This window comes from Mesitornis unicolor, unplaced genomic scaffold (genome assembly GCF_000695765.1).
Source record: "Mesitornis unicolor isolate BGI_N332 unplaced genomic scaffold, ASM69576v1 scaffold12753, whole genome shotgun sequence".
Lineage (NCBI taxonomy): Eukaryota > Metazoa > Chordata > Aves > Mesitornithiformes > Mesitornithidae > Mesitornis > Mesitornis unicolor.
The window spans coordinates 746-13,721 of NW_010174055.1; the positions used below are offsets into that span (position 1 = coordinate 746).

Genomic DNA, 12,976 nt, shown 5'->3' on the forward strand with positions numbered 1-12,976 from the left:
CATCAGCACAGTATTAAGTGCAACCAATATGAAAGTAAAACATGAGAAAGCAGACCCGACTGGTCTGGTCTGTTCCCTCTCTCAACAATCAGCCAACAAAAAGCCATCTGCCTGGCCACCTGAATAAAAGTAAATTACAGGTTACATCATTTCTAAGCTGCATTGATTTCTAGCAGGGTAGACATTAAAAAGAGGCATTTTAGTCCTTGCTATGGCTTACTACTGCGGATTCACCAGTGACAGTGGGAAACCTGAATAGAAACATTTATGACATATACTGAATTAAATGAAGTAAATCACAGTTATTTTGTCATCGTTAGAGTGGAGTACCACGGTGAGGCATCTACTTTTCATTAAGGAAGATGCTTCCTTCTCATTTCCAGCAGCAAAGGTCACTCTATAAAGTGCACCGTAAATTCTGCACGTGTTGTGTCCCAGCCATTTGCCCTGCTCACGTCTAAGACCCTCCTCCCCCGCCCGACTGCCAGTAACTCAGCCTGCCTTGGGATTTGAAAGCGAAGCTGTGTTTCTTCTCATTTGTGCGTCACTGTTAATAACAAAACTTAGCATCTGGAGTTTAGCAATTTCTTGAGTGACCTCCAAGCTAGGAGCTAATCCAAAGCAGGCTCCCATAGGTAGCCGGTGCTGGCTCCAGCGTACTCAGGGGAGCAGCAGCGGCACAGCGTGTGCTGGTCAGCAGTGAGCAGTTCAGGACGCACGCTGAGCAGCATATCGACACCCCACAGCTTCACCTAACCATCTCTCTTACAAAACCATGTACACTTGAAGGCTGCATTAGCGCACTACCTGTACGTATTTAGATATGTGATGATATTGGTGATGCACTATAAAAACAGCTGCCTTGCTTTTCCCAAGAGGAGCTGAGAGTCTCCATCTCTCACCAATGCAGCGGCAGCAGAGCGCGCTCACCACCCGTGAGCCTGGGAGGAGGATGGCTTTTGCCCTCTGCAGAGGTTTAATGTGCCCGGGGTCCCTCTGTGGAGCAGTGTGCGCGGCTCCCAGCACATCGAGCATTTGCCCAGTGCCGGGCAGCGCAGCCCGAAGAGCTCCCCAGGTGTCAGCAGGCTGAAAGCGGCTGTCAGCTACACGGGTCATTTCCACACCACAGCAAAAACTGCGTGCTGCACTACAGCAGTGAGGCCGTCGTTTGAATTGCAGTGTTTTAAACAGCTATTTCAGACCCCTTGAAGAGAGATGCCAGCCCTTTCTCTGGAGAAAATATCATTGTCTCCTCAGTGAGGCTGTTCTGTCATGCATGCGTCCACATGAGAAGCCCTGGGAGCCAAACTGGCAATCAGCACGTTTTACAGACTCTCAGGATGACCTCAAACATTTCCCTCTGCACAATAAACACCGTGATTATGAACTCTGGTTCTAAGTAAGCTGATAGACGATTCCCAAAGCACAGGGTGTTGCTTATGATTTCACGGTTTGTTTCACAGCTGTTTTGCAGTTTGCCCGTAAGCAGCTAATGGCTAAAGTCACATTTCAGTGTAATTGCATGATGCTGCAGCGCAGCCCAGGATTCAGCTGTGACTTCAGCTGATCCCCCACAGGGATCTCCACCTACATATGTTATATATATATATCTATATATCTATATATCTTTAACACTTGCAGCCATGAACGTTACATACGTAAAATGGAACCTTTGTAAATACAATCTCAACATGCCAAAAATAGATTCTTTCATCAAGTTTCTGCCCTGCAATATCCATCTTTTGTTTACAATGTACATATATATTTATAGGAACATGAAAATACCATATATAAATATTTACTTTAAATCCCTATATCTAAGTACTGATGACAGCTTCAGTGGAGCAGTTGCTAGGTACCGGAAGGTCCACACATGCCAGATGTGGTTTCTCGGAGGTTTTCTTTAAGCTGTGTAGATGAATTAGTACATTTAAGCAGGACAGTGTGGGCTATTTATACCATCTGCAGAACACTCACCCCCCGCCCATCTACATCCATGCACAGCACGTGCATTCCTTCGTATGGTATGTCCTGTATTTAGCTTTACAGAGCAAATATTTTTGTAGCACAAGGGCAATATCTTACAGAGTGGAACAAAACCAACAGACAAAAGTAAACTCAACTGAAGTCTGCAGTGCCAAAACAAAAGTCTAATTGCTCCATGTGCTTATCATTGCTCTGTACGTTAGAGACAATGGTCCCAGGCTTGTGAAAATCAAGCTTTTGATTGGTACTTTCTGTCAGTTTTTTCACTGCCTTGGGTTCAGCTGCTCTATGGCCCTCCTCTCAAAAACACTACAAAAATAAATCTTGGGCACAACCTCAAAAGAGGCTTCTCTTCTCTGTCTCGACCAGTACCACAGCCCGCTTACCCAGCGAGGCTGCTGATCGCAGTACGTGGCTGCCCGAGCAAGGCTTCATGGGCCACGTATCTGCCCACACACCCCTACCCTGAGAATTCTGTAAAAATTCTCTGTTCCTGCGGTCTTGCCCTGAACTGAAATAGATTTCACAAAGAGAAATTTGCCAGTCCGTAGCAACCAGCTGCTAGCTGTTTTCAGCTTTCGGATAATAAAGTGCGCTTGTTTTAATTAGTTACTGGTCCGGGGAACCTGAAGGAGAAAGTACGCTTTCTCTTCCTCCTCCAGCTACTGCACTTCCCCAAGAGTCAGACGTGAGATTCATCTAGATCGACGTCGGTCTCCCCAAGCTCCACGTGCGTGAAGCTGAAGTGAGTGGCCAGCAAGGGGTTCTCCATCCCATTGTCCTCGCTGATGTGAAGGACGGTGTCCCCGTGCTGCAGCAAGCTGGTGGTCTCGAGGCCAGCGTAGTCCTCGGGGTCAGAGAGCTGTGTGGGTGGGCTGCTTTGTGCTGCGGCTGGCCGGGACTCTAAGCCCTCTTCTTTTTCCTTCTCCTTGTCGGTAGAAAGCGCCTCACTCTGCAACTGAGGAGAGCCAGCGGTCAGGCTCAGAGAAAGTGGGAGGGAGAGAGGGGGGGGGAAAAAACCAAGGGAACATCCATCAGGTATTTTCTCATTCAGAAATACTTTTTACAGTAAAGGGCCAGGTGCTGGCAGATAATAAATCCCTAAAATTTTGTCCTAACAATGATACATTTTTGCTGGTGAATCAAATTTGTAATAATCAGAAAGGTTGTCTAATTTCAGTCATTAACACCTCCTCATCTCATTTTTTTTTAGAGTATTCTCAAGATGTGTGGCTTTCATTTATTCATGGCGAAGGACATAACCCCCAAAAGACACTCAATATCTGGGCATATAAAAGCGATCTCAATGTCACTGATGTGTTGAAGGGATGGCTGTGATTGTCCCTGCGCTGTCCTCAGTGGTGTCCAACACAGAAAAACATTTGACAAGCAATTTCTTTTGCAATGGGATGCTTTTGCTAAAGCAGTCCTGAGGTTTGGAGGGAGTCCTTCCTTAAGGACGCATTTGCCAGAGAGCACGCTGTAAAAACCTGTTGATGAAAACTTGCACTGGTGGCTGTGACCAGAAGGGCTGCTGTATGTGCTGGGAAGATGGGAAGGGAAGATCACAGAATCCCAGAACGTTAGGGATTGGAAGGGACCTCCAAAGCTCATCCAGTCCAATCCCCCTGCCGGAGCAGGAACACCCAGATGAGGTTACACAGGAAGGCGTCCAGGCGGGTTTTGAATGTCTGCAGAGAAGGAGACTCCACAACCTCTCTGGGCAGCCTGGGCCAGGGCTCTGTCACCCTCACTGAGAAGAAGTTTCTTCTCAAATTGAAGTGGAACCTCCTGTGTTCCAGCTTGTGTCCGTTACCCAGGATGCAGGAAATACATTTGCAAATTCAGAATCATTGTGTAGATCCAGAAGCGAATGGTTTACAAAAGCAGGGTGCTGGACAGCAAACTCAGCCTGAAGAGCAGGCACACAGAAGAGTTTGCTGTCTTCACTCGCCCACCAGCCTTGGTTAGTGCTGTAACGCGCCAGGCGCGTCCCCGTACGTTCACCCTGCGGCTTTGCTGAAGCAGCGGGCAGACAGAGTGACAAACCCACATCACATTACCTGGCCAGCAGCCTGGCTGTGGAGATCAGCTACAACGATGGCAGGTGAAGAAGTCAGCACGGCTTTGCTTGGCGGTTCCTGCTTGCTGGTGGCCTGGGGGCTGGCGCTGCCGCAGCCCTGCTGCTGCGCTGCTGGAGCCAGCTGCTCCCCTGGGGAGGCTGTTGCCTCAGGCTGGGCTTCAGTGAAAGTCACTGACCGTTTCTGCTCCGCTGAAGGGGACACAGCCCAGAAAACTGAATGTTAAAATGCTACAGTTTGTGAAAAACAAAACACCAAACCAAAACAAAACCAACCCAAAAGCCCAACATAAAAACAAATCAACCCTCCCCCCGCTCCCCCCTGCCCAAAACCACACAAGAAGAAAAGAAGATAGAGAATTCCTGGAGTTTTTGCAACTAAGACAGGATTCATGATTCATTCCATCTGTATAAGCTGCCTGAATGGAGTCTTATCTACCCTGGGCCTCCTCTAAAGCCAGGGATCTCCTGAAGACCAGTCACCCTGCCTGTCTTTGTCATGGCATGGTGAGAAATGCCACCCACAACATCTGTCCATCCCAGAAGGATATACTGAACTGAATTCTCATGTGAGTTAGGCATTTCTGCCCTCAACTAAATAACAAAACCAGATGCAAATATATAAGAGAATTGCCCGAGGTGCTACAGGAAATCTGAGAAAAGAAAGCTGATTGCCCCTCATTCCTGCAGACTGAGTCCACTCTTCAGGAGTGACAGAACAGCACAGGGTGAAGACACTTAAACTTCACAGTAAAACTAATTTCCCTGCTCCTTCTCTTAATTATTTTGGGTCAACCTTTATGTTTCAAACATCTCCAGCAGCACTGTTGCCCCAGCAGAGTCCAGGCTGAGTTAAAAACCCAGAAAGTTTGCAAGCAACCATTGCTCTTCCAGGTGTTTCCTTCAAAGCTAACTGCTCACTTCAGATGGTACAGAATACACTGCTTGGCAGCGCTGACTCCTGGAAACACAAGGCATGGACTAGAACTATGCACTGTGCTATGTTCATTTCCATATACAGCCCTTAAAGCTCTGAACTGCTAAGCTTACAAATGATGGGAAATTTCCTTCTGTCTACTACTCTCAATAGCAGCTTCAAAATTTGCACATCCGGAGGTTTTGGACAAGGCATCCTGAAGACAGGCTACCTGTCCCCTACATTTTTCACACCTCTAGGATATGATAATTCAATGTCCATGTCCAGTTTCACCTTGAAAGCCTTTGGAGAAACCATGGGAGCGGGTGATGTTCCGATAGGATATCAGGTTACTAGGAAACCAGATAAAACCTCTGTGACTTCACTTTCATACAGGCTGCTAACAACGTACTATTTGCTCCTTCAAGCTGAAACAATAATGAAGTATTTTCTGCTTTCGAACATGGAGTGCTGGTTCTGGAAATGCAGCAGTGTCCTACCGCTAGGTTTTGGCTTTGGCTGGATGCTCCGCCGCGTGGTTGAAAGTCGAGCCCCATGGCGGCTGCGAGGTTCAGTTTGAGTTTTCTGACGTGACAGCAGCGGTCGTCGAAGCTAAAGATTGGAAGAAAAAGTCAGGCTGATGTGTTGTATTGTACCGTATTATATTACACAAGTCCTCTGTAAGGAGAGCAGATCGCCCTCGTCTATTCCTCCAGATGCCTGTTCACTCTGCTTTTAGCAGATACTTGTTTTAAGGTTTCCATGGCTCAGACACCCTCTTAATACAAAGTTCTGGGGTTTGTGCCTTTTCATTTCAATACTGAATGTAATGCAGTGCAGATTGAATGACCATTGTTTAAATAAAAAACAAAAACAAAACCAAAGAGCTGCAGAGGCGAAGATTGGGGAATTCAAAACAAAGCGCGCCTCCTCTCTGAGGGCTTTGTCAGGTCTCACAGCTACGACTTGTGCTGTGGCTCCTGCTGACTCAACAGACTGCACTAGTATATCACAAAATACGTAAAAGGGACATGCGACACCCACAAATAATTTCAAAACACAGACAACAAAACCCAAACCAACTCAAGCAGAAGGAGAGAAGGTTCGCTCACTCCCCGTGTCCTCACCTGCCGTAGGCCTCTCTTCCGCCCCAGGGGCTGCTGCAGAAGAAGGTTCTGCTGTCCTGGCTCACTTTGCACGCTTGCCACCCTGTTAGATGTTGACAGCATTAGGCCAAGCACAGAAGCACCCTGCGTAACTAGGAGGTGTCCTGGCAATCGTGACTAAAATAAATCAATCAATCAGCCAACCACTAATGGCACAGTCACTTCAAAGAGCAATACTGTCTTTGAAGGATGGGAGGGACGTGTCTGTTGGGTTGTGGCTTCCGGGGCTTAGGAAAGGGTGGGAGGTGGAGTCATGGCATTCAGGACTTGGCCACGCACAGGTAGCATCCAAATAACTGCAGAGTTCAGTTTTCAGTCATTGATTGATGCATCCCACTGAGCAACACTCACTTCTCTGTATCCTTTGCCACATCAATAAGGGCAAGAACACCATCTTCCTAGCTCAAAAGCCTCCTTGTTTGTTTTTCCCTTTTTCAAGGACAATGTTGTAAAAGCTCTTTTTTTTTTCCCTCCCGAATAGACTCCACGGCCTCATCACAATTTTGTCATCTGGTTTTCATTTCAATTTAAGTCAACAAACAAAAAAAACAAACACAAAGTGACAAAGGATCCATTCACATAATGGATGCATGAGTTATGTGAACAAGGCCCCACACTCAACACTTGCAGCCTTCAGTCTTTTTGTGACTAACAAACAAAAAAGACAGGTGAACATAAACTATAAAAATCTATTTGGAAAGCCACAGCTTTTTAGGTTTTAGTATCTTGGCACAAAATATCTGAAAAACTGCAGTAAAATAATCTTTAGCAATAAAACATACTTGGCTACATACCATCTCATTCTGCCATTCAACTGATAGGTTGAATCTACTTAATATAAAAATACCGCCCACCCCTCATTTTTATCAAGGCACCGCGTGCCTGCAAACAGTTAAAACTTGGTCATTTAGCAGACAGCGGGCACAAAACATTTCAGCTGAATGAGCTATGTCTGAGAGACACATGGTTACAATAGCAACTAACATTTAAGATGGACTTCTTTTAAATCAGGCAGCTGCTGATTTGGGACAGACTGGAATCCATCGAACCACACGTCCTGTTTAAGTAACTTCCAGCTATATCTGGTATGCATTGTTGAAGAGTCAGTACGACAATCCCTTTTGCCTTTGGCCTGCATTAATCTAAAGGAAAACATGATTTTTTTCTCTGTATGTTTTCCTTGGGTCTTCCTGGAGGAGCTCAGCACCACCAGCAGAGTGAAGGTTCATCGCCTGACCTTACAGGAGTGGAGGAAGGACAGAGTGGAGTGGAGAACTTAGAGCTTCCTGGCCTGCTTTGGGTCAAAGTCTGGTTACCTGACCTGAAAGTCCTTTTCCTTGCTCTCTTATCAGTTTAAACTAAAGCCAGACTTTGCACTAGACCTTATGCGCGTGTTTCTATCAGCTCTACTGGGGAAACAATGGGCAACTTCAAGGAGAGAGACACCTTAAGATCCTGAAGCTGTTTCTCTTCTGATTGCCTGACCACAGCCTAATAATCCTAGGCATGCCCTCGGCAACCTCGCCACAGCTGCAGTAGTTTGGAAAAAAGGAGAAGCTTCTGCAAGCTCAAAGCCAGAACAAACAAGATAATATTTGAAGCCTTTTCTCCTGCAGACAGCAATTCCAAATGAGATCACCAGTTTCTGGAACATATTTTCCAGCTCTTACGTAGGGTATTGACATGATTTACACACAAAGTATCCTAAACATCATGCAAACACCCGCCTATCAATGAGCAGAGTCCTCAGAGTTTCTTCCTGTTAGTAGGACTGTGTTCTCAACCCAGTGACTGCAGCACATGGGACTGGTAGGTCCAGCAGCAACACCTCATTCCTCATTAAAGCAAAGAGACTGTGCTTGGATTGGTCTTTAGGTTTCTGATCCAGCCTACCTGAAATTACAGCTTGCAGAATTTTCTTAGCCTTCTGTTTCTAGGATCACACAAAACCTGATTCCCCTGAATCTGAAGAAATTTTTAGAGTAGTTACCAGTATGTGAGTGAATTAAGTAGGAATTAGCTGGAGAAGGTATTGAAAAAAATAGTTTCCTATTGGACTAGCTTTTGAGAACACTGTTACAATTTCTGATGAAGGAACAGTAGTTCTCAGTTCTATGAGTGAGGAGACACAAATGTAGCAGAAAACCCAGTTATATTCAGTACAAAACACTGTTTATAGTGGTGAAACAAACTTATTTCACAAGCATCATGAAAACACTTTGAAAAAGTCATTAGATAAAGGGAGCGCATGGACTGCATGAGGACACAGAGGCTGCACACGAGGAAGAAACCAACTCCCATGGAGTAATCTGTGAGCTGAAGACACACAACACGTGAGCAAAGGAAAGGCTGGACTTTGTGTCTTCCTGCTGGCGTCTGGGATTTGGAGTCTGGCTTATATCATAAGTGAAATGAGTTTAGTGAGCTGGTGGATGTTTATTTCCAGTACTGAATCATTACACAAATTGGTGTAATTTGGGATGATCTTATGAGCTGAAATTGCAGATATCTACTGAAGGCAAATGGTGGACCCGAGAGCAGCCGAGTTTTGCAGCGCTTCCTGCGCAGAGCACAGTCTTGCTGTGGCTTTTTGCCTTGTATTTCCAAATTGTGAAGAAGAAAAGGAAAGAGAGAGAGAGAATCATAAAGAACAGACATTTCAGATAAGCAACTGAATTTTCAGACATAGCCTTTCACTTCATGGGGGTTTGTGAGGGTTTCTTTTCACATTGAAGAACTGCACTACTGATGTTGTTTCTGTGAAAATGAGCGCGGCAGGCAGGCTGCCCAGCCCTCCCTCCATCCTTGTCTGTCTCTCCCTGTTTACCAGACCTGGCCAGCAGTATACTGTCTTTCTGGCAGCCCGTGGGACCCAATGAAGGAACGCTGAATCAGACGCCGTTTCAGCTCACAGTACGCTTCCGTCCTGCAGCAATGTGGTCGATAAGAAGGGATTTTCTGCAGCATGTAAGCCAGATCTATTTGGAAATAACAAAACAGAAGCTTTTCCTGCCCAACACAAAGATGCTCTGTCACTCTGAGTATCTCTGCCAGGGGTTTTATCATCACAGTAATGTTACTCCCATTACAGAGTTCGGGCAGAGACAGGTGAGCAAAAGATCAAACCGACCCGACTTTGTGGAAGCACGACAAGAAATTTCAGCCAGTGCAGCCACACAGTGGGAGCTAAAAGAAACTTTGTCAGGTTGGTAATTATGGTAAGCGATGCTCATGAATTGCAAGAAACCATGCAACTAAAAAAAAAAAGAGAAAGAACAAAGAAGAAAACAAAACAGAGACAAAGGGAGCAAGGAGTTTAAACGTCTGTTGAGGTGTACGTGCTTGCCATGCCGTTTTGGTAGAACATACACACTTTGTGTCCCAAGACATCTGAATGAGAGGGTTAGTGGACAAAGGCCAGTGGATTCTGGGTTAAAATGCAGATGAACTCCAGCTCTTGTATTCCCAGATATGTCCTATCCCAGGCAGTGTCAGCATCTGCTGCACTTGCCCTGGCAATGTGAATTCATTCTGATTTTCCCTATCAGGCACCATTAAGCTAAGATAGGCATAACAACAAACACTAAAGTGAAATGCGGGCAACAGATCTCCATTACAGTGACTTCTCATTCTTCTTCCTTTCTGATTTGGGAAAATACCCTCTCCTCTTGGGTCATAACCACAACCAGTCACAATGCTGGATGCTCCTCAGCTCTGTATCCCATGCTATCTGGTTACTTCTGTTCACTGAAATGCTATCCCCTTCCTGTCTTCCCTGCTTTTCCACATGGCTGCTGTAGAACAAAGGGAAAAAGGCTTCATTTTTTTGTGTGTTTGTCACATTTCTTTATTAAAAAATACTACCTTCCATAAGGGTCTAGTCTCCAAATGATTAATTTCTTTATGTCAGTTATGACTAAGCATCAGCTTTTGAATTCAGAAGGCAATCCTAAACAGTTATCATGGTGCACCAGCCAAAATCAAAGTTATGGAAGAAAAACTCAAGCCTGCTTTATTCAAAACTAATGTTCCTGAATATAAAAAACACGCTAATTCTGTCCTGGGATCCCCACAGCACCATAAACTCCTACAATGTCTGCTTTATTACTTCCATCCTTTAGAGGAGGAATCCAACTGCACATTTAATAATGCAGTTGAAACGTCTTTTCTTCTTCACGGAACTCTAACCTAGAGTTTTAAGACATTTTTTATATAACTCTGCAGTGTTTTCCTGTCTTCATTCTTTCTAAGGTTTTGCAGTCCTGATGCCCCTCCTGCACATGTTAGTGCCCGCTCCTTGAATACTAAACCTCAACAGGACTGACTCCTTGGGACACCTATTGACCTCTCTGCCTAAGGAAATCTCTGCACCATGGAGCAGGGTGGAGGATGGTGTCCTGGTCCCTAGTGAAACTGGTGTGACAGAGATGAGTAGGAACCCACTGAACAGCTGATTACATTTCAGGGTTCAAAATAAATGACTGCGTTTGAGCTCATCTGTTGACTCGGCTGTCTGCTATTGCTCAGCCTCACCACTGCTATTAGGAGTGACTCCACTTAACAAGATCAAAACAGTTCAAATTCAACACTGATGAAACCTGGTATCAGGTCATTATGGCTTTAACTCAGATACAGACCTTCTCCTTCATCATCCTCCACAACTGCAGTGAGTAGCTCTACTTAAGGGATGGCACTTAACTTCTTCAGTTGAATGACTTCTGTTCTCTTTAGACCCCAAAATGTGCTCAGATGACAACGCAATCCATTTTGCTTTATCACAAAACCAGATGATAACGACATTCCTGCCTCTGCCAACAAGCCGATGTCTTTTCCTAATGCCACTCCTACAGCAGCACCAGTTAGAGACCGCTCTGCCAGCGCAGGATTCACGCACACAAATGGCAACACGAACGGTGGGATGACCTCAGTGGCAGCAGCAATGATAAACTCTCCATTTGTCAGCCGAGGTAAATGAACAAACGAACAAAGCAGCCTGTGCCCACCCCAAAAAGCCACTGCTGACATCCGAAACCAAGCTAACCAAATACAAAACATTCACACAGATGCCTCTCGGCACACCCACACCTTCAGCTGGCGTGGTAAGGTAATGAAACAGCATGTTACCCTCTGTGTTGTCAATGCAAGGGACAATCTCCTTCTGGAAGTAAACAGAGACGCTCTTGGGACTAATGACAGCTCTCCGACCTCGCAGGGATGGATTGAGAGGTGCGAGTACAGCAGCAGGATGGTAAGGGTGATTAACACGACTGAGTTGGCCATTAAAGGTACAGACCTCCCTCCTAAGCTCTCTGCTGACCCACTTGACAGGCACAGCCGTAACGGTGTTTGCACACAAACTCCCCTCTGCACAGGTAATGGGGAACAGCTAGACCTGGACTCTGACACCAAGAGGGCAATTTTAAATATGTATTAATGGTGCTCACATGCAAGTTTTCTAAGATGTCATTTCAGAATCGGAATAACTTTGTAAAAACAGTGAGAATTCCTGTAAAGCATCCACAGAAAACTACATTTCACAGGAGTTATCATAATTAGTTTTATTAGCCAGTGTTAAAGAACACAGCTTGGTATCATTATTAAATCTTCTGCGGTGACAGCATTGCGAGACGAATGGAAAAACAGATGTCCTTGTTTTATATAAGCCTCCAGACTAATGCTTATAACAGGCTACAGCTAATGCCTTGTGGATAATCTTTCTCATGCCTTTCAAGCAATTGCTGAACAAGGGGAAAACCCTGAGGCTAGCCAGCCAGACCACTATTTCACTTGCTTTTTCTTTCCCCTTCCCCTTCACCTCCTCAAAGTTACTGGCAATCAAAGCTGAAAACTGAAGGTGGGTTGCTACACCTTTGACTTGCAGGCCTGAATATCAATGAGCCACAAGAGACAGAGATGGAAAGAGCGACAAAAGGTGAGGGGAAGAGACAGAGGAGGTTGGAAACAGCTCGTTTCCCAGCACACACACTGACAGACAGGTAGTGTTAACACTGTACCTAGAGAGGCTGCCCTCAGTGGCCAGGCTCGGGGAGTCATCGAGGACATTAGGTTCACTGCAGGAGGGGCAGGGAGATTAAGAATTTAAAGGGAAAGAAAATGCAAAAAGCATGCGATTGTCTCTGTTTTCAAGGGAAAAAAATATCAACGGAATAAAAAAGTGAAAATAGGACGGTAACATCAATTGGTCTCGCACGCTCAACAGCACATATATGACTCAGAGGAGCTGAAAGAACATCTGATAACAAGAGCAGTCTTTAGAGGGTGTTTACGCTACATGGCAACTTCTGCATCTCTGCTGAGGATCGGGGAGCTGAGAAGTTTGGTAGGACGTGTTTCCACAGGAAATAAGGGCAGGGAATTGCTTTCAAAACCATTTTCCTGCAGCACTTTCGTTTATTTTGGCTCTATTTACTTCCAGCTTCATAGAAAGCTTTTTTCTTCCCCCTTCCCCACGAGGGTGGGCTAATCTGTCTCCCACGAGCTATAGACCACTCTCCGTCTGGTACAACTCTAAGGACAAACATCTGGAAAACAAGGTCTTGTAGTGCAATGAAACTCTAAAAACAGCTGGTGTGGATCCTAGCAAATGAGTACACAATCATGTTGGTTTTCTACACTTCAGCCATTCGGGCAGGAGCAGCCCATAGGAAAAACATGAAAGAGAGAAAGCAGTCTGCTGGGTTACCAGCAGGAAAGCAGTAATAGTATTACTTAACATTATTTAGTTTACATTTCTGAGGCAGTCTGAAAGCCCAGAGACCGTTCATAACTAAAAGGGGCATGACTTTGTTGCCTGTGATTATGCTTGCT

The 12,976-nt window shown here is 45.4% G+C and overlaps 1 protein-coding gene across 1 annotated transcript in view; it reads right to left on the reverse strand.

Moving 5' to 3' along the window:
* Nucleotides 1–2,668: 2,668 nt before the first annotated feature.
* LOC104537904 (protein unc-80 homolog) overlaps nt 2,669–12,976 on the reverse strand; it is a gene marked incomplete at its 5' end in the record, with an annotated part of 44,342 nt that continues 34,034 nt past the window's right edge. Inside the window, 5 exons of the mRNA XM_010180923.1 lie at nt 2,669–2,938; nt 4,050–4,258; nt 5,483–5,594; nt 6,110–6,191; nt 12,163–12,219. Coding sequence (XP_010179225.1) covers nt 2,669–2,938; nt 4,050–4,258; nt 5,483–5,594; nt 6,110–6,191; nt 12,163–12,219 — 730 coding nt within the window. The remainder of the gene's footprint in view (nt 2,939–4,049; nt 4,259–5,482; nt 5,595–6,109; nt 6,192–12,162; nt 12,220–12,976) is intronic.